Here is a 27,454-nt window from a genome sequence, read left to right as displayed (position 1 = left end):
ATATCTGTCAATAGCTTGTTAGGAGCCTAATGAGCCACAGGAAGTAGAAAGGACATGTTAATATGAAGGCATCATATGATCAGAATAGCTATCAGTTGATTTGTGTGTTATTCATTTATTCGTGTTTACTCACTTGTTTAATAAAGGATTTAATGTTCTTCAAATTTCCTTGTGATATGTGTGTCTTTACTTAGAATCCAATTGTGACTGCCTATTAAGGAAATTTGGCTTTTCAAAGTGATCTTCGTCTTTTCTAAGACAACCAGAAAAAGCACTTTTATTACCTTTTTTTGTTTCATTGTGTGTTGTTTTTACACCAGGGCACATAGTACTTGAAGAGAGACAAGAAATATTTTCCCCAGTATGATCTCTTCCATGAGACATAAAGGGAAAATCCCAAATCCATTCCAACAAAAGATCATTGAGTAATCTCATTTCCACAATGTTTAAAGTTATTATGAAGATGATGCCATAGCAAGTAATAAATCCCCCTTGAAAGACACACACACATAGTTTGTAGCAGTGAAAATAAATCTGCCCTCTGGCAAGAATTACTGATTTTCAGCCAGATGCAGCCCTGGTGAAAACTGAGGAGTTCTCAGCACTCTCCCCTATAGATTATGGCAAGTGGGGACACCTGGGTGGCTGAGCAGTTGAGCATCTGCCTTCCGCTTAGGGCGTGATCTGGGGTCTCAGGATCAAGTCCCACATTGGGCTCCCTGCATGGAGCCTCCTTCTCCCTTTGCCTGTGTCTCTGCCTCTCTCTCTCTTTCTCTCTCTCTTTCTCTCTCTCTCTCTCTCTGTGTCTCTTTCATGAATAAATAGATAAAATCTTTAAAAAAATGATTATGGCAAGTGATAAATGTCTATGACATCAAGTCTGTGGTCACCAGTATATGTATGAAGAAGTAAACAAAAGTAAATAAAATGGGTATTAAATTAAAACAATGAGAGTTACCATTTCAAAGTTGATTGCCTATATAGACAGTATCTGGTCATTACCAAGAGAGAAGAAAATTAATAGGATTTTTTCCCCTCCTACAGGTTCAGGATGCATTTAGATGCCGATTGAGAAACTGTCAGGATCCCATCAATGCTGATTCTTCAAGTTCTTTTCCTAATGGGCATGCTCAAATAATGGTGAGCTTTTATTTTCCTTCTGATTGGTGATTTAAGTCATGATTTGTGACAGGAATAAACAAAATATTCTTACTACTAAAATAGTATCTAAGTCCCATTTTGAGTGACTTTGGCTTTAGTTCATTAACAGATTTATAGATACTGGATAACCATTCTGTCTCGATGGTTTAGGAGTCCTGGATCTGCTTCTGGTCCCCTGATGTGTGGAGTGTGGGGTTTGTATGCAACACCAGAGCATATTTGCACCTCTGCACAGAATGAGGGATAATAATTTGTCCACAGGAAGCATGTTTGTTTACAGGGCAGAACACTATGGACCTGCACTTCTGGTCATAAAGCAATGGTTCTTAGCCTTGGTTGTGCATTAGAATCCACACTCCAGACAAATGAAATCAGAATCTCTGGGGAGGGGGTGGGGACCCAGGTCTTGGTGATTCCAATATGCAGCCCAAGATTAGAACCACCGCCCTGAGGTAGAAGGGCATAGCCACAATTCCAATCAAAGGTCAGTCATTGTATACAAGCTCAATTGTTGAGATTAAGGGATCCTTTAGGCATTAACACTTTGGTGTCTTTGAGAAATGAGCTAAAATTCAAACTATGATTTGTTAAAAGCAGGGTTTAAATGGAAATTTCTTTTACAATATGCTCAATTTACTATGAATGGTTTTGGATTAGGCAACATAAAATAGTTGAAATGATATACTAATAACAGGCTTGAGAAGGAATTATCAACTCTGTATTGAAACAAATAAATACTGAAATTTCTAACTTAAAATATAAAATAAATTTTAGAATTTCTAAATAATATCTTCCAGTATATGACTGAAAGAACTCGATTAAGATGGACTAATTTAATGTTGCCACTTAAAAAAATTAACTGATCTGTTTAAAAGTTTGTGGGAAATATGGGGATGATAGCAGGTTGTGGACCAGATTAGTATTGTTTTATCTTCAATTTTAATTCCTAATTCTAAAAGTCTTTTGTCAATTTGAATGAAAATGGATCATTAGAAGAGCCTAGTTTGACTATTAAGGGTTTGACAAAGCCGTATTATAAGATACTACATTATAAACAATATATTCAAAGTGAATCTTATAAATACAAATAGCAAAGACATTTATTTAAATATGTTCATAATCATGCATATAGTTTTTTATTGTGGTTTAAAGAATTGCCTTGAAACTCTATCCTTTTATATATGGTGTCAGTCTCCTGACTGAAGATGACAGTGGGTAATGTATTGCTTTATTAAAATTTTATACCATTTTTCCATTGTTTTAATTCAACATTTGGTCTCTAGGAAATAGGCATGAAAACAATTCAGTTATTACCTGAGAAACTTTTTTTACACAAAACAATAATCTGGTACTGCCTAGTCAGATATCTATAAACTTCAGTTAATCTAGTGTGTAAAAGTCACTTGAGGTCTTCATTAAATGGTGATCCTATACCTTATTATTTGTTGTTACAGACAGACTTTGAAAAGGATGTAGACATTGCCTGTCGATCAGGTAAGAATATTTGGATTTCGAAAATATCACTAGGGGGATCCCTGGGTGGTGCAGCGGTTTGGCGCCTGCCTTTGGCCCAGAGCACGATCGTGGAGACTCGGGATCGAGTCCCACGTCGGGCTCCCGGTGCATGGAGCCTGCTTCTCCCTCTGCCTGTGTCTCTGCCTCTCTCTCTCTCTGTGTGACTATCATAAATAAATTTTTAAAAAATCATTAGGGATGTTAAATCATTTTATGATTTTGATTTTAAAGACAGTGCTGCAGTTTACATGTCACGTATTCATGTAGATTAATAAATAGAACCTTTCAAAGGGAAGCATTGTAATAGCAAATGGTGGTGGAGGGGAGAGAGTAGGGGGTGAAGGAAAAATGAGGATTGACAGAGAAACTAAGAATGGTTAATAGGAAACACAGTGACAACAGAAAAGTGAGGACTTGGAAACATAAGACTTCTGTTCCACTGCTTACTGGTTGTCAGGTGTAAGGCCAGTCAGTTTGGCCTCTTTTTGCCTCACTTTCATCATTTGTGGAATATGGGTTGTTGCAAGGTTGAAGTACATCCTGTGTGTTTGTGTGTATCATAGCTGCTGCCATTGCTACATTCTTAGTGGAGCCCAAGAAGAAACCATGCAGCACTCTCTGCCTTAGAGGGCTGGAGTCCTGGGAACAATGTCTGTCCTCAGTCTGGGGCTAAATTCTCACCAGGGGTAGATGACTCAAGAGTTTGAAAGGAATCTCTTCATTTTTGGATAATTCCAGCTGTTGCAAATGTTTCTTTCTGTTGGAATATATAATATACCTTATTTTTACCTTGTATTCATTGACTTTAGTACTGCCTTCTACAATAAGAGTGGCTATCTATTTCATCTAAGTATCCAGATGTTTGGAGGCAAATGCTATTCAGTCCAATCCAAGCCCTTTTTTTCCAGACCAAACAAACTGTGGTTCCTCATTTATTCCTCATAGCACCCTCCTGAGCAGCCATGGCGCCCACGTAGCCTCCAGTTTGTCAATAATTTTTAGATTGTGCCCCAATGTCAGGAATTCTCACAGTTGGCTCTTTATTTATATTAATGTTATCGACATTTGCATCTCATTTCATAGCACCTGGTACATTACTACTTGCAATTTGTTGTCATCTGAAATCCCTAAGACTTTTTTTAGTAGTTGTCAGAATTTTACTGGTAGAAGATTATCTAAAGGTTCTGGAATTTTTTCCTTGAAGAAAAATCTAGCCTTGCATTTATCTCTATTTGCTATTTTGCTAGTCTCAAGTTAGCATTCTGTCCGTTTGAAATTTTTTGGGTATTGAAAGTTTGATAAGAATACCTTCTAAATATTTATTCAAACTGTCAATAAAGGAGTTAGATGGGAAGGCGGTGAGTATAGAACCCTGCTTTGGTTATAGGGCACCTCCCACCCACCCCACACTGATTCCCTTTAAGTATACTTTTCAGATTCAGCTCATAACTATAAAACATCTTTGCAGGCTCTGAGATTACAGAGTTGTCATAATCACAAGACTATGAGAGACTAAGTTCATATTCTCATTTCTGAATTCAGTGAAAATACTCTATGAAGAGTATGGTCATAGCAGAGCAGTAGAAAAACTGTCATAACTTGGGAACCCATAGTAGGCCTGGGGGTAGGGTATTAGGAATCACTCTTTCATGTTTAATATCTAGAAAAATATTGCTAAGAAACAATCTTTTTTTTTTTTTTTTTTTGCTAAGAAACAATCTTGTGAGTGTTTGGTTTCCAAAGTCTACCATTTCTGTTTTTGGAAAACTGATAAAACTTTTTCCTTTGCTCTATCTGCTCTCCATAATTTCTCAAAGATCACTAGCCATGGTGCCAGGTTCTACATCTGTATTCCAAGATGGATGTGACTGGTCTGGGGTCCAGAAGCCTGACTTTCTTTAAAATTATTAGGTATTCATTTAATTCCTATTTTCCTACATTTAATTAGTTTCCTTTCAGCCTTTTTTGGTGTATTCTTTATACAGTTCTTCTTGATAGAGAACCAAAAGAGGAAAAAAATGGTTCTGTCCAGACCTACAATGTTAGCATTACCTGGGAACTTGTTAGAAGTGCAGATTTTCAGGCCCTCCCCCAGATCTACTGTGGGGTGGGGTACAGTTATCAGTGTTCTCACAAGCCATCCAGGTAGTCTGATGCATGTGATGCTGGAGAACCATTTTATTAGACCATCCTCCCCAAGCCTGCTCTTTTGTTAAATATACTCCATCTCCCCAGACTTCATTTCATTCTGGGATTTAGTATTCCTAATACAGCCCAGGACCACTATCTTATTGGAAAATATTTTTGTGGTGTTTTCATTTTTTTTGTCTGTGCCCTTTTTAACTGAGCTCATCAGGAGCTTGCCTCAGTTTTTCTAGAGGCCTCCTGTTCAATTCAATTTTAAAGTTTCAATTCTTGGACTCTGAGTTTTGTTGACTCCAAGTTTTGTTGAAATTCACTTTCCCAAAGGGTGGAATATATACTGATTATACAAAATATATAGGCGCTTTTTGTCTTGCTGTGTTGTGTATGCATTTTGCCTTTTACAACTTAATTTCTCATAAAAGTCTCATCACTTCAACATCATGTTTGTATGTGTAAGTGATATGAATTTGTTTATGTTTCCATTCAAAATTTGGATATCCATTTTCAGCAAGTCCAAGAGGCAGACATATCTCTCATATGGAGGATACACTACTTCATAAGAAGAATTATATTTCCCCAAATGCTTAAGATACACAATTTTTCAGTAAAGATAGCTGTGTCATGTGATAAAAATATGGTAACTCTAACTGCAAATCATATTAATGATGCAAAATAAACACATCTTGTACAAATACAGACAATAAAATCAATATTCAGTACCAAACTTGCCTTTATAGTTTCTAATATACTTATAAAAGTATAAAATTATGTATGTCCTTAAAGTAATGTGACTGGTTCCCATAACGGGCCTTTAAATTGTACTGCTTTAAATTTTGGATTAGTTTTTGCATGCAGTTAAAGATTTAAAATATTCTTCCCTGAATTTGGAGGTTTTTTTAAAGTATTTTATTTATAATGTCATTAAGTCTGTTAATTTAACATGCTTTGCCCTGTAATGTTTTTAGATAAATTTTTTCTGGCAACCACAATTCATTACTGATCTGAGGTTGGGAAATAACTTTTTTTTAATTGAATTATTCTGCTTTTTAAAATAATAAATACAAAAACTTACAACCAAATTATGGATTAATAAAAAAAATATGTAGATACAGATTTAACAGGATTTTTAGTGTCTGAAATAAAGAGACCTAATACAGTAATGAAATACAGTATCTCTAAAGATAAAAGATACTCCATGAATGATGCATTTTTTTGAATGATGCATGTTTGAAATCATTTTGAAGCCTTCTTTGTAGTTGGGAAAGATATAATCTGTTTTTTAAATCTCTGCTTTAATGAATAATCATGATGCTATTGGAAAATTCAATAAAAATGGGTAAAATTCAATGTATCTGAAACTTTTCATTAGGAAACAACAAACTAAATATTTTTTTTCAAACTAAATATTTTATAGTCATCTGCCTAAAGAAATTTTTGGCAACAATTGCTCTGCTTTGTAGGTAGAGCAGAGAGTTAAGTGCACATGTTGAGCCACCTTGCACACTGTGCTTTTCTGTTTGCTTTCAGTACCAAAACTACCAAGAATACTTCTTCAGAATTTCATTCTTCCCTACCTCAAAATTGATATTTGTTTACAGCTAAACATTCCTCAAGTCATTCTATTATTATCTATTAAATATGACTTTCTTCTCATATAGAGACAGAAGAAAAATGCTAAAGTACATTTTAATTAAAAATTCTGAATTCTTTTGTTAGTTTATTTTGGTTTGGTTTGGTTTATGTTTTCATTTCCACCCCCCCCCCCTTACTGCCAGTTATCATGCATTTTGAATTTTTCTAAGTCATTATTTTTCAAGCTTTAAATTGGATAGAGTTTTCAGAAGCTCATACAGTTTTTTCCTGCTTAAAATCAGTGGCAATTTTAATACCCCCTCGAGGGCATTCGAGCATATGGATTGATCTTGTAAAGAAATTCTTTTTTTTTTCCCCACATGGAACTGAAGATGGTAAATACTTTTGAACCCTGTATCTACCTTGACCATATGGACTTCACTGATAAATGCTCATTAATTTTCAACATGCATAATTTTGGAGGAATTTCTAATGCAGTAGGATGAAATTCTCATTGATTACCTCTTTCAAGAAGTATTTTAATGAATAGAACTTGTAGAATTCTTTAGGGGAAAAGTCTTTGAGAGAAAGTCAAATTCATGTGAAATATATCCATGATTTCATTAAACTCTTTGCAATAGCTTGATGGTGAAACTTCTCTGGTATCTGTCTTTCCTCTGGAAAGCTATGCATATAGTATTGAGACTTTTGGAAGTCCATTAGTCAACTTTCAGATATGTTTTAGCTATGAACTACCTGAGATCTATGAAGGCATGTCAGAATCAATAAAGAGTGATTGAGTAATCTGAGCCAGATACAAACAATAGACATATAATGTTTTAAATATTATTTTTAACTTTTTCAGGAAATTGTTTCATAGAAAGATGGCAAAATGCAGTAGTGAAAAAATAAAAACACATTAACTTTCTTTTATGAATTTGTATATCCTAATTTACAGTTCTTCATAAGGATATTGGTCCTTGCCGAGCAGCAACAATAACAGGAACACTCTCTAGGATTTCTCTAAATGATGATGAAGAAGAAAAGGGAACAAATCCTGAAGGGCTTAGCTATTCCACACTGCCTGGAAACGTCATTTCCAAAGTCATTATCCAGCAACCCACGGGTATGCATATGCCCATGAGTATGAATGAGCTGGGCAATCAGTGTTTGAAAAAAGAAAACAGTGAATTGCGAAGAACTGTGTACTTATGTACAGATGACAATTTGAGAGGAGCTGATATGGACATAGTCCATCCTCAAGAAAGAATGATGGAAAGTGACTATATCGTGATGCCCAGAAGTTCTGTAAACACCCAGCCATCAATGAAAGAGGAAAGCAAAATGAATATTGGTATGGAAACCTTGCCACATGAAAGGCTATTGCACTACAAAGTGAATCCAGAATTCAACATGAATCCACCTGTCATGGACCAGTTCAATATGAACTTAGATCAACACCTTGCACCCCAGGAACATATGCAGAATTTGCCCTTTGAGCCTCGCACAGCTGTGAAGAATTTCATGGCCTCTGAGTTGGATGATAATGCAGGACTATCAAGAAGTGAAACTGGGTCAACGATATCAATGAGTTCATTAGAGGTAAGCAATAGAATAAACCTTTTCTTGATATTTGAAATATTTCATATTTAAGATTGACTCATATGGCACTGAGGAAGAAGAGTGACTCTTTGCAGTTATGTATCATCCAAAAATTTTTCGCATGTTGGGATTAATATTCAAGACATACTTTTTTTTCCAGTGGTACATCAGAATGCTCTTTTTCAAGATCATGTTTTGAAAAAGGAGCCCTCTATATTTAAAAGGATATCAGTCATAATTCTTTCAAATGGGAACCAAGTAGAGCACTCATAAAGATGAAATATAGAAGGTCCTCCTGATGTTTCTCAGGTACCATAGATAATATTTTGGTGGCTAAAATAGCTCCTGGATGGTATTACATTTTAAGCCCAAATCTGGATCTTCTGTGTGAAGGCATCCATTAAAAAAAAAAATGGAATGTTTCTGTGGAGTCTTCCATTACTCTGATTTTCAACTCTATTTTTATGTTAGATCAATATCTTTCAGAGAAAATGTTTTGCTCTCAGCCCTTGCATAATTACGACCACTAAAATTTTTTATCTTAAATTGTGAACTCTTAGGAGAAATGAACATTGATCGATTAAGAGTCAGGACTCTGAGGTCCGACCACATGACTTTTCTATAAAAGCAAAGTCCCTTCAGTTCTTTTCTACTCATAAAGTGAAGTACACAGTAGTCAACAGTTGTCAATATCATTCATATTAAATTACAATCAATCAAGTAAGATCTAAGGAATGTGTCTTATTTTTTTATTTCCACATATTATGTTACTGTTTTGTATGTGACTTTTATATCTTGTACCTTGAAATTTTGCTGTAAACCTACTGCTGATATATTACAAGGTGTCTTTAGTATACAATGCAATACGTGCACTCTTTTGTGTGTATTGTGAATTGTTTTAATATGATAGATCATTTCATAAGACACTATGTGAGAAAGACACTATAACTGGTTGCTTACCCTTTCCATCGGAAATATGCTGATCATTATATGTTCTAGTGTTCAAAAGTGCCCAGAGGCAGTTGTCCCTCCTTTCTCCCCACAAACCCATTCCTTCTACTAGGTCAACATGAAGAGAGATCTGGTAAGGCTAGAGCAATTTGGTGAGTAGTGTGATTGTGACTTTTTTTCCCAACTGGATCAAGAAACTTCTAGATGGGAAAAATGGGAAAGTAGATGGGATCTAGAATAAATCCCTAGATCTAGATCAATCTTAAACAGAAGAGGGTTTCTGAGATTAATGATCTCTCAGAACCAAAAGCATGAGACAGTGAGGCCAAGTTAATTCTAGAATGGCAGGAACTCTCACTACCACTAGAAAAAAGTGTCCTGTCCTTCTGAATTAGCAGAATAACTACTATTTCTCTTTTTCTAAGTTGTGTATCCCAGAGACTAGGAGGTCTATTACAGTATGGCCACATAAGTACAAACTACATATTTATGCAAAATCACAAACGTTTCAAAAGGATTTTCACTGAGTTGTGAGTATAATAATATAACATCATAAGTAATCATAATTCTGATGTACTACTTGAAAATCATAATGACCATGTGAGTCTTCTCTATAGAATGACTCTTTAAAATGTGCTAACGGGGTTAGAATAAAATTGCATTAAAATATCTTACTTAATATAAAAATGCTTTACATCTAAAAGCCTAAAATCCTTTCTGGGTTTGATATTGTATAGGTTGTGTGTACTTGAACAATAGACTAAATTTCCAAGTGTTCCTCTGTTCAGTTTGCAATTTTCCAAATCTCCATATCCTTATTATTAAGTATAAGCATCATATATAACTGTGATTCAGCCAAAAGATCTGCATTTAAATAACTTAGAGATCACAAGGCTTACATCTTGAAAAGGAAGAAAATTCAGGATTCAGAATGAAAATTCGGTTCCTCATTTTCATTCTTTAAAAAAGTTCAATAGTAATTGCTTATGGTGACCATTTTAGGAGACAGCTGAAAGAAAATATGTAGATGTGGGAATTAATAATAAAAATTAGCATTTATATAGCATTTTTCATTAGCAGATCCTCAAATCACCTTAAAAGCATGAATTAATTAATCTTCACAACACCTCTGTGCAATGGATAAGTTGTTATAATCCTTGAAGTAAAGTAATTTATTCAAGGTTACAGAGCAACTGCATAGTACATCCAGGAAAAGAATCTTTCTGTCCTGATCAATTTTATGCTGTCTAAAAGAGACAGTAATGTGTCTGGACATTAGCAGGAGAGCAACTTAAAAGTTAGTTTTAACCCTTGACAGACACATGGTCTTATGGTGAATAAAGACACAAAATGGATAAAATATAGGTATCACAACTAGCAGATTTTGGAGATAGAACTGTGACCCATGAAGATGAAGTCGATGGTGCAGCTTTCCTTATGACCAGGGGGACGCATTGTCAAATGGAGTTATCAACTCTGCTAGACTGTATCTGCAGGGCCAGCCAGTGGGGAAGATGACATCCTGACATCAGAGAAAAAGCCACAAGATGACTGGAGTGAGTATCTACATAAAGAGAGGATCAACAGTAGCCAGGAGGTGCCTGGAGTCTTAGAAGACAACGTGAAGAGACACAAGTGGGTGAATATGTATTTGACATGAGGCCCAAGCCATAGAATAATTTGAGTCATTTTCCACTCTGAGCAAGAAGAAAGTTCAAAACCACAGGAACATCCAGCCCGGGAAGCTGCAGCAGCAAAGGATGCCCAGGTGCATCTGGATCCTTTCAAGAATAGAATAAAAGCGATGTTCATGTTAATTCAGGAAGTTTCTTCCAGAGAAGTGGGTATTCACAAATTGCCATGGTGGGAGGTGGAGTTGGGGAGAGAAGGAAAAGAAGATAAAAGCTACCAGTTTGTAGCACAGAATGTGGTAGGCATAAGGAAGAGAGAAGGCAAGAAAAACCAAAGTTTGAGGGAGAAAAAACGAAAGCCAGAGTGGGTAAGCGTGTAGTACTTATTCATATAAGTGGGAGGCAACGAAGAAGGAGGGAGGCTCCCCAATCCTGAAAGCAGTGCCAGAAGAAAAGGTTCTAGGCTCCAGGGGAGTTTGTTTAGCTAACCTCCAGTTATTGAGTATAAAAAAGTTTGATGAATGCACAAAGTTTCTTGGCATAACAGCTTATCCAGATTTTCTCCCTGCCTAATATTATCTTCTTTTTTTCTTCGTTTTCTTTTTCTTATAATGTGTTATCTTCCATCTTCCAAACTGTATCCATTCTCAGAATGGGCTTGATGAGCAATTCTGAAAATTTTAGTTTCTGAAAGATTCAGTTTCCACAACAATAGGATAATTGCAATTTTAATATGATAGAAATCCTCACAATGGCTCCAGCCCTCAATATCCTCTAAGTGCTTAAAAGGTTAAGAATAGAACTGTCAGGGGTGCCTGGGTGGCTTAGTCAGTTAAGTGTCTGACTCTTGAGTTTGGCTCAGGTCATAATCTTGCAGGTCATGGGATCTAGCCCCACATCGGGCTCCTTGCTCAGCATGGAGTCGGCTTGAGATTTTCTCTCCCTCTCCTTTGCCCCCTCCAAAATAAATAAATAAATATTTTAAAAATATTTTAAAACTGAATAATAAAACTGTCAGCACTTAAGTCATGCACCTTCAATTAATGAAAAAAAATGTGTTGATATTTGGTGTGTATATAAAGCAAGTAACCACTAGGTGCTATGGAGCAGGTAGGGAAAATATTGAGGTATCATAGTTCTCAGGTCGTTTTGAGGACTATGAAACAGTTTCAATTTTGGATTGTGGTTCTATTTATTCTTTGAAAAATTCTAGATATTATAAGAAAATGGGTCAGTATTTGCTTTGAACCTTTGGAACAGTGGCATTTATTCTAAAGCCTGTAGCTGTTATATTTAAATAATAAACATTTCCTCACTCAAAAATCTTCCCAGTTTGTATGCAAGTCCTGGGCCTGTTTGGCACATGGCCCATTCTGCACCTTTTCCCCCTGTGTCACTCAAGGTTGATGCAGGTTCCTGTACTTCTGGGATATCCCAGAATATCCCTGGATATTTCTCCCCTGCACATTCTGCTTTGGATACCATTTTGTGTTTCTTTAGTGACAGTTCCTTAATGCTTCCAGCTTTGCCCAGGTGCCTCTGGGCTTAAGTCACAATGCCCTGTTCCTTTGTCCAGCCTGGGGGGATAGTTAACTTCTGCTAATCTCTAGGTTACCTTGGCAATCCTGTATGTGGCTTCTCAGCTTCACTATCACTAGAATTCTTATGAAACAGTTTGCTTAGAGGTAAATATGTTAAGTGGTTCCTCTTATTCTCCTGACAAATTGTGTCTTAATTTTACTTCCTTATGCAGAAACCCTTAATGACTAGTCAGAGTTAGATAGTAGATTACAAAATGGTTTTATCAAGAGCAGAAAGTTTTGCTACTCTAGCTTTTCTGACCCTTTCAGTATAAATTTAACTATATATCTGAAAACATTGTCAGATAAGTCTCCCTCAATTTGTAAATGGATAGAAAGGGACACCATTCTAGGCTTTATTTTTATACTCCAGTTTTCTATACATGAATTATAGAACTCTCACCATAATGGTTTTTAAAGGTAAAACATGTTAGCTATAATGTCACATCACAGTTACCTCACATAAAGCTCTGGTGAGGATCAAATTAGATAATGTATGTGAAAACCCTTTGAGAATTATAAAAAGCACTTTAGATGTAACTTTGTGTTGTTATTATTTCATTACCATTATATCCTGAATTTCTGTAAAGAAGCTTGAATGCTGTACTGCTAAATCAGTATTTAGGGCTTTAGACAAAATATTATAGCCTCACTTGGAGCTTGGAGACTCTCACAGGAACCATTATAGAACTGATCATTGTGCAGAAGTCACTTTTTCTTTTTTTACATTTTTTTCTCACATAGCTGTGGTGAAAGGAGGGCTTGCTCTTCTTTGGTGTTTTGTTTTTGCTCCTAGATTTGACAATTTTGTCTTTTATGCAAGCATGCAAACAAAATTAGCTGCAATAAGTCATTTTTCAAAATTAATTATCCTCAGGTTTTATTTTCACAGATATTTTGAATGGATTTAGTATCAAAGCTTTCTCTTTGAGTGTGTTCATTGTTCACTCTGTAATAAAACTTTTAATGGCAGTCATATCATACTGCCATTTGTTAGTCACTGCAATTTATTCCTTGCAGCAAGTTTTCTAGTGTTTGGTCCAGTTTAATTTGAAGTGACACAAACAATGAATTATTCCCTTTGAGAAACTATTCATCATTCTAGAGGATTTAGATATGGAGAGATGCCTCAATGCATAAAGTTGCTAAGCATTCCTCTGTATAGCCTCATGCTCTTGTGCATTTCCTTACTCTTAAATTTCCCCCTTTTTTTTTTTTTTAAACTTCCATTAGTGATAAGCCTGCATTCCCCTCAGTTGTCTTGATCCTTTTGGCTGTCAATTCATTCGTAATGGTTTTCTTTGTGTATTTAGTTTGCCTACTTATCTATATTCTCCCAAAGAATGAGAAAAACAACAAAAAACAAAAACAAGAAGTAAGTCATTATTTTGGACTTGTTTAGCTGTTGTAGTGTACCTTCTTCAATTATTCATCAATAATTTTGTGAATTATTGTGCCAGGCCCTTTGGTAGATGCTGAAGATATAAAAAGTGATCAAGACAGATGTGGATCCTATCCCTGTGGTGAATAAACCCTATGGAAAACATATAGAATTAATTGGTAACAAATGAGTAATCTAAGAGTGTATTAGACTGGGTAAGGACCATGGAATGTGAGGGAGAGACTTGATAAGGTGGTCTGAGCCTCTTGAAGTGCTCTATGGGGTAAAGTTAAGAAGGAACACGGCTTATGAGGACCTATCTGGAGGATGAGGGGATGTCTTAGGCAAAAGAAACTACAATACAGAGATAGAAAAGAGTTTGGAATATTTTCACAGGATTAGAAGTCCTGTGTAACAATTGGTGAGCTCCTTAAGAGATTGTCAGCCATAGGATGAAGAAACCAGATTTTGGAGAGCCTTGTAAAACAACTGAAGTAAACAAGGACTATTAAGTGAAAGATTGTCAGGATCATTTCTCCACCCATCCATCCATCTATACATCCATCCCTTTGATGGTTTGGGGGAAAGGATCAGAATCCAGTGGTACTAGGAGAGGGGATAGAGCAGAAAGTTGGAGGACAGTTAGGGAGCTACCAAAGTTATCCAGACAGAATAGGAGACTGTCTTTGATTGTAGAGGTGAAAGTGAAAATGGACAAGAATAGGTGGATCAAGAGAGATTTCAGAGGTGAATAGATACCAATTGCTGGTGGATTTGATGTGCAGGGTGAGAGATGGGGGGAATGAAATGTCTAAGTCTGATTTGACCAACTAGATATATGACATTTTCTGTAATGGGGAAGACTGTAATGAAGAAGAAAAGAGTGTTTGGAACTTAAAAGATGATATTTACCACCATGGAATGAATGCTATCATCCAGGAGACAAGAGGAAAAAAAGATAATTCAGGAACTCAACACTTAGAAGACAGTAAGATAAGGAAGAGCCACCAAACGACACTTCAGAATGAGCTACAGCAAACAGGAGGGGGATAAAGAAAAGCTAAGATCATGTGCTTTCTTGAGGAAATGATTAAATTTCAAAAGCCTCTGACAATCCAGTAAGATAAGGACAGAAAGTTGACCCTGGGAATTGACCAGATGGAGCTCATCAGAGACCTTGACAAGAATTTTAATAGAGTGTTGAGGATAGAATACAAGTTAGGGTGAATTCTAAATGGAAAATTAGGAAAAGGAAACCACATAGAAGAACTGAAAAGATTTCTTTTTATCACCCACTATGACAAAAAGGTTTATTTTTATTTTTGTATCAAGTTATTTGAGAAGTTGGGGATGTATAGACAGAGGGATTCATATCTTCATGAAATATTTTAATACCACCCTGGCTTATTTTAAATTTATATGTAGCAGTTCTTCAGTTATCAACTTAATCAGAAAAATTGTTATGACTTATTTTTATTGATAGAATCTCATTTTTTAAACATATAACCGCTTTTTCTAACCAGTTTTATACCTTACAGTAACTTCCCAGAAAACTCAGAGGGACATTTGAATAAACACATAAGTCAGTCACAGTTTCCACAAACTTTAAGTGCTTTGAAAGACTTTCCAACATACTGCACTGTATACCAAGGATGATAAAATTGAACACTCTGGTTCTTGCATTACACCATGATTTCCCAGTGCCAGATATCTCTTTAAGAGAAACTAGATTTTGCAATGGAAGATACATCATGGAGGTACAGGTTGGCTCCTATTTGTTATTGTATCATTGCTCATAAGTATCTCATGTTTGAATGGTTTTTAAGTTGTTGTAGTCAACACAAATTCTTTTATATTGCCATTAGATTTTTATATCAAATAAGTATCATATTGATTTTTTTTTCTCTTTTAAAATATAATTGATGAATAAAAGTTAATCTGCCTGACCTTACTTTATGGCTAGAAGACATCTCTGTCCTCTTGGGTTGACTGGGTCCTCAAATATTATTCTTGCTAAATCGCTGGTAACATTTCTAGTAACAATCAGCAAAAATATCACAGGCATCTTGGCTATAAAATATTGCCACTCTTACCCCTGAGCTAGTAGTGAGAGACAGTGGATAAAACACAAGGTTTGGAGTCAGAAGATCTGAGTGTGAATCCCAACTCATTTGCTTACTACCCAGGTGAAGTAAACAGGTTATTTTAACTATTCTGGTCCTCATTGTTCCTAATTCATGGAATAGGTATAAAAAGTACTTTCCTGACCATCCCACAGGGTAGTTAGTACAAATGTTAAAGTACTTTATAAACTATGAAAGGTTGATACACTTGGTCAGTATTATGGGTCATACTTGGCCGGTATTATGGGTATACAAAATAATAGGACAAACTGCCATATTTTTCCCATTCTCTAATTTTTAAATCTTCACTGCTCATCCCCACCACCATCATCTTTAAGCTCTTTTGACTGAAATCTTTCATTTGTTTATTTCTTAGTCTAATCCTTCAATGCTGCTAGTTATGCTATAGCTTTATGTTAGAATTTAAATTTTATAGGACTTAGAAGGGAAGGAAATCTATTTGTAGGAGTATATCCATTTTTTTCATATTTTATATCAGTGTAGGTGCATAGGTGACATCAGCTATCAGAAGAGGAACCTCTTTCTGCTGTTCTTCTAGGTTTCCATCTTTTTTCTTGTTCCTAAAATATGGAACCTTTAGTGACATGCGTCCATCAGCATTCCCAGTTCTTAGGCTACACAGCTGTACATTTGGAAACAGAGCAACATACGGTTCTTATGACCTTTGGCATAGGACCCCTCAATGCATGCAGCAGAAGGGCCTCTTACTCTGCTGGCTAGCTGAAAGTTTTTCATAAGATCTCACTAATTTTTAAATGGAATTCAAAGCTCATGATTAATCTTCTCTAATGATTGCTTAAAACTGTTCCCATTCTTGCATTTTGCTGTATTAAGAAAAGAATTTTGCTTAACATATACTTACAAAATATCCTGCTGAGTCACAGTGCCAAGAAGGCAAAGCATTCAAGAGCAGAATGGAAACACTGACATTCAGTATAGCATATCGCAGCAAAGAGTGATGCACTACATTGAAGCCTGATTTTTATACAATACAGTTAGATAAAAATAGTGGCGGGAGATGGCAAAGGAGGCCTGGGTGAAATGCCTTCCTATACACTTGTCTCCTTCCAATATGTCACCAGGGCTAGGCTACCATGATACTAGAGACAAGATCAAAGTGATATAAACGGGCTATTTCCATTTAATAAAGCAATTTCCTCAATGCTCTCCTTGATCATACTTGAAGACTGGACTCTGTGATCCAGCTCCACCAAAATCAAATAATTTCAAAATTTATAGATTGTTTTTTAAACAAAATCTTTCTTTTAGAATATATCCCCTTCTGTCTAGTAAAGCATGCTTCGGGGGAGTTGGTTGCATAGGGAGGCTCTGGTTCTACAGTGACATTGTAACTTTATCTACAAAAATGTTGACATGTTTTTCAATAAATGGTATTTCTGCCTGTCTGTCTCTAGTATTTAGCAGTTACAAGAATCAACTATCATGGATAGGATTCCCTGTTAGGTTATTGAACTTAAGGTAGCTACTGGGATAGGAGAAGAGAAAGAAAAAAAAAGTTTGTCTTTAGGATTACATATTCGACTGCCTAAATATTACTTGTTTCTAATGTTTATTTTTTGTTTTACCCCCACTTCCTCCAAAAAAATCCAAATTAAAACAAAACAAACCTCACATGGGAAACTTGCTTTTGTTCTCTAAAAATTTAGAGGACATTTTCTATATCTACCGGATATCTCCTTCAATACCAAATCCCTATTAGCACATGTTAAGTGTACCTTTCCTACACTAATATTTATAGAATCACACTAATTTCATTTAAGTAATTTTTCCTGATTTTATCAGGCTTATTGTCTACATACTGATCTATAACTAGATCCAGGAGCTGATTAACAGAGAAGCCACAGATGAACATTGAGATATTGACATCTGCATTCATGTTTCACTAGGGTGTGGACTATTATTATTATTATTATTATTATTATTATTATTTACTAAATTAGAATAGATACTTCAGTTTCTAAGAACCAGAAATTAGGATTTTCCGATCATGGAAAATGATAAAATACCAAAAAATCTGTGGTTGAGAGATACAGAACTTTAGGACTCAAACAGAATGCCAGAGAAATTTTGGTAGAAATGCAGACTGGAGATAGACTGGTGGGAAATTTTGAGATAACTAAATGATTTTTATCATAAAAATTTTGACATATTCTTATGTGAAGGAAATACTTGTAAATCAACGATGCAGTTCATTTTATTGAAGATAATAATTTTCATTTTATTTGAATGACTTAACATAACTTTATATTGGTTTTTCTCCTTTTAAAAAATCTAACAGAGAAGAAAATCACGATATTCAGACCTTGACTTTGAGGTAAGTTTCTATGGATTTTTAAAATAATTTTAATTGCTTGAATTCAAAATTGACATATAATTACTTGAAAATATTACTCTGTAGTATGTAGGAGCTCTACATTTTATTTATTTTTTTTGAGCTCTACATTTTAAAAATTAAGTGAGAAGTGAAACATTTTTAATTAAAAGCCATACTATAAAACTAGGTGTAGAAAAAAAATTTTAACTTCTAATTGACTTAGATATATGCCAAACTGAGGTATTCTAGACAAGGAAGTCATTTTATAAATATTAAGACAAATGAGCAATTTATGGTGAGAGTTGGATTTGATTAATTCAGTTTGTTGTGAGGTAAGAATGTTGGTTGCTTCATTTCTCACATTTATAACAATTATATTGGTTTTACTTGAGTGACTACCTGAAGAGAGTGAGAATGCTTTAGCTGATTAGCTAGGCTTTCTCTGGGACTTGCCTTATATACTGATTCCTACCTATTATTAGGTTCTCTGTGATACATTCTAGATTCTTTTTTCCAATAGTAAGTGTTGGTTCAGTGTGCTCCTGTGTTCAGTAAATGCCTTTTCACAGATATAAACAAGATGAAGATGTTCATTTTCCAATTTGCATTGAATTTATATTGATGTTGTAATATCGATGCTAGAAATTACTGAAATCATACCATTTGAGCAGCTTATGCTAAGCACAAAATTAATGATGTTTGAGCGTCACATAAAAGGCACTTATGCATCTTGATAATTGGATATGATTCATAGCCTGCTGACATAATTGGATATAATACATTATAAATTTCTCTAGCATATTTGTACTGTTGTGATGCTTACATAGAACTTGGGAATCTTAGCTGATATTCCTAAAATTATGGAAGCCTTTCAGAATATGGAAACTCCTAAATCAATCACTTTGTGAATGTAGATGAATCTTATAGCTCAGCAATATATATCAGGTACCAAAAGTGAGACTTAACTGTTTTTATTTACTACAATGGTGAACAAGCTCTAGTTTTACCCTGAAAAGGGTCCAAAGAGATTTGGTCATTTTTAGTAAGCTTTCAAACAAGAAACAAAATAATGATGAATCTGACCTCAATGATTATGTGGCAAAATTTCCTACTGATGCATCTCAGTTGTAGCAACCTGTGGCCTAGGATAAAAACTTCATTCTATCCTAAATTTTAGGGTACAAAGAAAAAAACATTCAGAAATCTTTTTTTCATTTTTTTTTATTGCCTTTTAGGGGACAAATAATTTTTTTTCTATTCTTTAGGTAACCCAAAGTAGAGGATCATTGTGTATACATTTCTTTTTGTCCTGAAAGCAATAAGTTATGTTAATACAAAGGAAAGAAGGTGGAAATTAATCCATGGGGCATCATTGACAAAATATAGTAAAAACCTAAATGTAAAATTAAGCTTCAAGGGAACCAATCAAAGCTATATAATCATAAGTTCTGAAAAGAAATCTAATCATATTGGATCACTTGGAGCATTAGAAAAACTATTCCTTTTCATATATTCCCTATGGCAACTGGTACCATATTCCTTAATCGGATGCTTTTTTCCTGATGCTTAGTATCCCAACATATAACCATGGTATTATCAAAACATTTACTGGTAATGGAAAGATGTCAAAACTCAACAGCCCTGCGTAGTTAGTTAGCTCTTTAATTACTATGGCTATTGCATGATTGCTAGATGTGTAAAATTGGGAGGTGGGAGGACACTTTGAGATATTGCATTTTCTTGGCAGACTTTTTAGTACCACTCTCCTTAGTCTGTGTGCAACCGTAGTTATGTGGCAGATATCTCATAGATGGTATTCAGAAAAATTACTGCAAGATGCAAATGCTGATAAATTTTAATATGGTATATTTGTACTTTGTGGATGGTCCTTGACAAAGAGCCTGAGTTGCCTCCTTCCACTTTAATTCATGCTGGATAAATTTTGTTTATCTCAAACTACTTGCTAGTCCCCCAATTCCCACCCCATCAGCTTTACCACACAGTGGCCAACATAGGCATTTTGCCATTTACAAGCAGATTTCTATCCTGGGCTCCTGAAGATAGCTTCCCTTTAGACCATATACACTCCCCGGAATCTATACACAATAACAATATTCTCTCAACTTTGTATATACATAAAAAATGGGCTGGTAAATGTTATACCTGGGGAAAAGTTCTTTCATGTTGCCAATCTCCAAGAAAACATTGCATTTTTAGCAATAAATAGAGCAAAGTGTTGACTAGTCAAAATGATATAACATCAATTCTTACTTTCAGGAAAGTATACAGAAAATACTGATATTCCTTTATTCTGTGACCAAATTCCTTACTAGACTTGCATTCTCAGCTCCAAGCAGAGATCTAATATATAGTGTCAACCTTAAAAATTAAATTATAAACCAAGGTTATCATGTAGCAAATGAGTTTATTTGGGAATTGCAATTGCAGATATGCAAGCCTGGAAGGAAAAGAGGAAGTTGTGAGGTACTATTTTAAACATTTTTTTAAAGCATTGCCAATCAAGAATCAGTTTTCTGTATTTAGTGATTTTGTCCCTTGGTGCCAGGAAGGACCTTTCCTGGTTGTCATGTCCCACTGTGGAAGGAAAGAGCATGGTTATTGGAAACTGTTTAAGGCCACATATGAGTAACAAGGAATAGAATAGAGAGCTCTCAAGCATTTCCCACTTATGGACTACCTCTTATCAAAGCTATAAGCTTTAGAGATCATCTTGAAACATTGACCAGCATCATCCTCTTGGATAGGTTATTTCTGCAAGGGTTTGACAGGCAACAAGCACAAAATTTTTAAAGTATTGTACAACACAAAAAGAGAAGCATAATAATAAATCTAGTTTGTGGAGGGACCTGGGTGGCTCAGTTGGTTAAGTGTCTGACTCTTTGATTTTGGCTTGGCTCAGATCATGATCTCAGGCCATGAGATCAAGCCCCACATCAGGATCCATGCTCAATGGGGAGTCTGCTTGTCCCTCTCCCTCTTCTTGCTTGTGTTCTCTCTCTCTATCTCTTAAATAAATAAGATTTTTAAAAAATAAATCTAGTTTGTATAAGATCCTACATGAAGAACCCAGACCTGAAAGTAATCAGCTAAATACATCAGAGGTAGGAATCAGTCAGGTTTTCTCTTTGCCTGAAAAAATAATGTTCTAAATTCCAGAGATTATCCCCCTTAGCAATGGTCTGGGAGATACAGGTGATGACTTTATTTTTCCAGGAGAATGCCAAGATAAAGGCAATAAGGGGGAAAAGACAGACTTTAATATTTGAAATATAAAGTCTTGATGTGGTGTCTTGAGTGGAAGCAATCTGCCTTAATGTCAACTACTTCTCTTTCTTATCCATTTGATTGAAAAATCTCCAGGGTTTGGAAGACCAGATGTTAGGTGCAGCCATCTTTAGCTGTGGAATGTATGTCCAAGATTCAAGCCCCCAAAGCCTGGCTATCATTTGGGTAATGAGGAGGACCTGGTATAGTTCCTTTCAAAGAAGTTCAAGGGCAGTCTTTGTTCCAAATCAGAAGCATGGGGGAAGAAATGGAAACATTAGTTGGGAGTATGGTAGGCAGATACTTGAGGAAACCAGAATAATTTGGGATCTATTACAGTTTATTAACAGGATTAGAATATAATACAGACGAAGGTACAAACATAAATTTTCTCTCTATACTTACCCTGATTTTTACCAAAGATAATCACAGTATATCTAATTTGTGTGCATTAAACTTGGCCTGCCTCAAGTGTAGCAAGAGTAGTAATTCACCATATAAGCACTTTTCAAAACTGCTTTTCTAGAACTTTGTAAGCAAGGTGCCAATTTGATTTTTCTGAGGAGCTGTATTGGCTCCATAAAGTAGCCTTAGTTCCTTAAAAACTGTCCTGTAAAATCTGAGTCTGTGTACATCTCTCTGAAAATAATCCAATCAGAGCCTTGGTAAAGTAGCCAATATTTCTATTTATTATTACAAGGAAAACAGATTCTCATTGAATTTATGCAAATAACCAACTATATTGCCATGTGAAAAAGTACTCAAGAGTTTCCAAATTCTGGAAGGATCAGGTAGGGAGAAAAAGTAAATATTTCATCACTGTTTACAAAGTTATATTTTACCAAAGTGCTGTATTTCATAGATAGCTTTAAAGAGAGGAGAAAAGGGGGTCCTTTTAATGTAGCAAGCAAAACAGTGAAGGACTAGTAATATTTGAAAACTAGGAGTCATAAAAATTATAATCATCTTACTCCATTCATTCAATGCCATGTTATTCTTGTTCTGCTTGAATCTAGTTTTTACATTAGTTCTGGAAATTTTTACCCAGTTTAATTTTATGGTCTCAAAGTTATCATAAACTGGCACTTTTTTCTGAGTTCTTTCCATGAATCTCTTTGAAAACAAATCACTTCTGTAGGTACATTTTGTAAAAGTATCTGAATAAAAACACTACTCCCTATAAATGAAAAGACTTAAAATGTCCATTATTAAAGATATGATGCAAGTTCATTATGATGGAGTTGACAAGAAAATTTGGTTTTCCATATGTTTTAAGATAATAATTGGAATCATGGCCAATAGCATTTTACCAAGACACCAGATTTCCAGGAACTTCACATAATTTCTAAAATATTTATGTTAAAAACATTCACCTGCATAACAAAACCTTAGATGGTTTATTTTCACTTATTTGAAAATGCTTCTCATGTAATTTAACATATTGAATAACCCTAAAGGGCTTAGCATCTCTCTTTTTATAAGGAGAAAGAACAAATCTATTGTGATGTTTTAGAAACTTTCTAGAAAACCCAAAGTTAGTTCAAGGTCAAAAAGACTATTTAGAATTGGATTTGGGGAAATTTGTCCAAAATATCAAAAGATTTTAGAACATTTGGTCAAATAGTATCATGGGTCAAATAGGATTATGAAATAATACTTAGCTATCCATTTAACCATGGTAACAATAGAAGTTGTTAAAAAGCAAATACAGAAAGATACATAGATCTTAGTTAAAACTTACATAATCAGAGACCTGTTAAAGACAGCAAATACAGAAAATTATTTTAAAAAAACATAGAATCCTTTTTTTTTAAAAGCCAGATTAAAGTATAAAGGAAACTTTTTACAGTCTATTATCAAAAGCAGACCAATAGTCCAAGAAAAAATTGTCCTCTTAGCAGATAAAAGGAAAATTATGGTTCAATTTTACATAAATACACTATTAATAATAAAACTTATTTTTAAACCGCTATAACAAATTTATTTAGCTGGATCATATTAAAAGTTTTATCAAGATTATTTTTTCACAGACCTTCTAAAACTTTTTATGTCCATCTTAGTCTATCCTTTCTATCTGCCTCAAAGAAATATATCTCCATACTTCATACTTTTTTTTTTTACCCTGTACCTTTTTTTTTTTTTTTTTTTTATTTATTTATGATAGTCACAGAGAGAGAGAGAGAGAGGCAGAGACACAGGCAGAGGGAGAAGCAGGCTCCAGGCACCGGGAGCCCGACGTGGGATTCAATCCCGGGTCTCCAGGATCGCGCCCTGGGCCAAAGGCAGGCGCCAAACCACTGCGCCACCCAGGGATCCCTACCCTGTACCTTTTCTAAGCAAAAAACATACCTTACTTTCCTTGTATACAGAGCTATTTCCCTTATTATTTCTACCAGCTTTAATTATATATGTTAATTAGAATTGTTTACACTTATAAACCTTAATTAGAATTCTTAACCCTTAAAAACCTTAATTTTTAATGAAAACTAAGTATGCTATTATGAACTGTCTTTTAGATTAGCATTTTTTTTAGGTTGGCAATTTCATGAGTACATTTCATAATTTCTAGAGACATATACTCTATCAAAGTATAATTTTTCAATGTGATGCAAAACATGTTCATTAATAGACCCAAGTATCTTTTGTTTCCCTGTAAAAAGAAGCCAGAAATGGATAAACCTATGTCAATTAAGATGTCCATTTTCTTTTTTTTTTTTAATTTTTTAAAAATTTTTATTTATTTATGATAGTCACACACAGAGAGAGAGAGAGAAAGAGAGAGAGAGAGAGAGAGAGAGAGAGAGGCAAAGACATAGGCAGAGGGAGAAGCAGGCTCCATGCACCGGGAGCCCGACGTGGGATTTGATCCCGGGTCTCCAGGATCGCGCCCTGGGCCAAAGGCAGGCGCTAAACCGCTGTGCCACCCAGGGATCCCAAGATGTCCATTTTCTATCTTATTTAGAAATTATATATATATGTTCAGTGAATATCCATCATTTTATTAATGTGGCAAAACTTTACCTAAAGACTCTTTATCCTACTTACATTTATTTTAACTTACTTATTGTTAACAATTATGTTTAGATTACCCACAAAAACTTGAGACATTAGACAACTAGCCACCAGCCTAAGCTATTTTCTTGCTCACAAATTTTGTAAAAGAAGTAACATGAAGTTACTACACTTTTAATAAACCTAGCTAGAATGAAGGTTTTATGTTTAATGCTGAGAACTCTAAAAACACACATTTTAATTGAAACAACCTTAAACTTGCTATTATATTAAATATTTTCCCAAATCATGTGAACCTGAAAAATATTTGAGTTAGTATCTATTATATTTCTGATAATTTATAAATGCTTCATTTTCAAGCCAAATGAATAGGGCTTATTTCATAAATTAGCTTTGGTTATATCGCCCAGAAGTAGAAAAATACCATGTCTATAACATACATACATAGTCTTTCATAAATAGACAGAGAGATGCAAAAAGAGAAGACACTTAAAGATATTGTGTTGTTTTTTTAATTCACTAATTTCAGGAGGTAATCCATTTATAAAAACATTTGAGGTTCCTCCCTGGGTTTAATAAATTATTTAATTATGGTCCATAGTTTGGTAGATGAGGGTATAGAAGGTATAGAGGAGGTGAGGGTGGTGCAGAAGGGAAAGAAGAAGCTGGTACTGGAGACCATTAGGACAGGGAAGGGAAAAAGTAGCCTCAGAGCCCCTTTTATCTACTTTTAATTATTTATGTGTCTTGGTTAATTTAGAAACCTTATTTTGCAAAGAGTGATTTTAGAGTCTTGGATACATTTGGAAGACTCCAGGTACCAATTAAAATAGCCATCCTATTTAGTCTGTTTAATTTTAGAGCTGTGGTCTTCTAATTTGGTTCTGCAGGGAAAAAAAAAAATGTTCTTCATAGTAGCCATAGGAGTTCAAATTATCTTGGGTTCAGTTGGTTCATTTGATTAAGAACACACATGAAGAAGGGCCATAGTTTTGAATATAAAATTGGCCAGGGTCCCAGAAGGAAGATCCTTAGAGAAAAATTTAGAGGATTGTGATCCCATACTTTAAAACCAAAGGTTTGGCAAACAAATAAGTAGTCACCAAAAGGCTGATTCCTTCAAGAATAAAGTCAGAGAGCTCACCCAAAAGGAGGAAGCGTGCCTCTGACAAGAGGCTCACCATGCCAAAAATAAAAAGATTACTCATAATGCAAGAGGCTGAAGTGGCTACCATTCACAATGCCTGGAGTTGTTAGTTCATCAAGATTCATCGCCTTCTTATCCCACTTCTGACACCATATAATGTCAACTTTAAAAATTAAACAAGAAATATTACTGAGCAGCAAATGAGTTTTTTGGGAATAGCAGAAGAATTGCAATTTGGTGCATGCAAACTATGGCAAACTATGGCAGTAAGCAAGTCCAGATAACAAAGTGGGACAGCATCCTTTTATAGAGGAAAGGAGAAAGTTGCAAGGGTTGTTTTGAACAAAAGTTTATGGGAGGAAAAAGAGTTTGAAGTGGTGACAGCTTCTTATTAACTCATGTGCAGGCAGCTTGTTGTTGCCAGGTTGAGAGAAAATCTTTCTTTTTCCTACTGGTTATGTAGATTTTGATGAGTAGTAGTGCATGAGAGTTCACCCTTCATGGATTGCCCCATTTTGAAAGAGGATTCCTTTACTAATTTTCACAATAGTAGGCATTCAATAAATTATTATGTAAAGAATAATTTAAAATTAAAATTAGACCAGTGTGCTTGAATAAAAAGTTATCAAAGAATATATCTGAGTTGGGGCAAAGACCACTATAATAAATGGATTAAGGAGCTAACACCTCAAAGACAGCCACACTGGACTTCAAAGATATTTACATGATATGCAACTCAAGGCAATGAATGGCAGGTGGAAATTAAAGGAAGAGGATATGATATGGAGGTTGACTTAAGTATGGCATACTCAAGAAACTAGAAGCAAATTAGAATTCACTGAAATGTGAGGTCTATAGATAAAAGGAGGAAGTAATTTAGAAACCATATAGTGAAGAGCTTGCACTCCAAGGGAAGAAATTTTACCTAATTTGTTACCAAAAGCTGCTAAAACTTTCTGTTCTATTATGCTCTGTTTGTTTTTTAGTGGGAATGATTTGCTCTGATCTGGAATTTAGAAAGATGACTGTGGCAGTAATAGGTAGGAAAGATTGGAGTAGGGTGAATGAGGAAGTTGAAATACAAAATCGGAAATGACTAATCCTGAAAAGAAAAATGAAGTGGTAGCAAAAGAAAGGAATGAAGGGATGTGGCAGAGTCAAGATTTTTGGATTTGGTCCTTACCTGAACACAGACAGGGTTCTTAACTGAACATAGGGGAGCAGATGAAAGAGGATCCTGCAGGTCTGAACCTGGATTTCTAGTAATATCACAGACAGAGATTTAGGAAAATCAAGCATACATCTTGTTAGGCCAAATTGCATTTTAATATCTTGGGGATTAAGGTGCCTAATCAGATGTTAAATGAGAAATATCAGAGAGATAGCTTAAATTGTAGTCTTGGATTGAAGGCAAATCTTAAGGAATTCCTAGGAATGCAGTTGCAAACATCTCAAATTACAATCTACAATGTTATCCATTCCATGTTAAAAATATATGCATAGAAGGGTATTTATTTTTATCGTCTCTTCAAAAAACATGGAGATGGGGTGCCTGAATGGCTCAGTTGGTTAAGCATCTGCCTTTGGCTCAGGTCACGATCCCAGGATCCTGTGATCAAGCCCCACATAAGGCTCCCTACTTAACGGAGAGCCTGCTTCTCTCTCTCCCTCTGTTGCTCCCCCTGCTCGCTTGCTCTCTCTCTCTCTCTCTCTCTCTCTCCTCTCCCTCTCCTTATCCATCTCCCTCTCCCTCTCCCTCTCCCAAATAAATAAAATCTTAAAAAAATGTATGAGGATATCCCTTGTCACATTCTTCCATGGAACCTCTTAAAAACACCATAGAATATTCCTTTGAAGTTCCTAATGAACACCACACATCCAGTAAACCATGCTTTTCAAACTTAGGAGAAGTAAGAGTGAGCAGAGAGCACAAGAAGGCATCTAACCAGGATAATTATGTCCATCTTTGTGGGGACTTGAATTTTTAGTAGAT

General features: G+C 35.2%; 1 protein-coding gene across 4 annotated transcripts in view; it reads left to right on the top strand.

Annotated features, from left to right (window-relative positions):
• Window positions 1-27,454, top strand: part of ADGRB3 (adhesion G protein-coupled receptor B3) — a 708,089-nt gene that overhangs the window by 663,837 nt on the left and 16,798 nt on the right. For all 4 annotated transcript variants that reach the window (XM_041773111.1, XM_041773116.1, XM_041773103.1 and 1 more), the window contains 4 exons: window positions 1,045-1,140; window positions 2,616-2,655; window positions 7,352-7,995; window positions 17,982-18,017. In XM_041773111.1, coding sequence (XP_041629045.1) covers window positions 1,045-1,140; window positions 2,616-2,655; window positions 7,352-7,995; window positions 17,982-18,017 — 816 coding nt within the window. The remainder of the gene's footprint in view (window positions 1-1,044; window positions 1,141-2,615; window positions 2,656-7,351; window positions 7,996-17,981; window positions 18,018-27,454) is intronic.

This window comes from Vulpes lagopus, chromosome 1, assembly GCF_018345385.1.
Source record: "Vulpes lagopus strain Blue_001 chromosome 1, ASM1834538v1, whole genome shotgun sequence".
Lineage (NCBI taxonomy): Eukaryota > Metazoa > Chordata > Mammalia > Carnivora > Canidae > Vulpes > Vulpes lagopus.
This window is presented reverse-complemented; position numbering and strand designations above follow the sequence as displayed.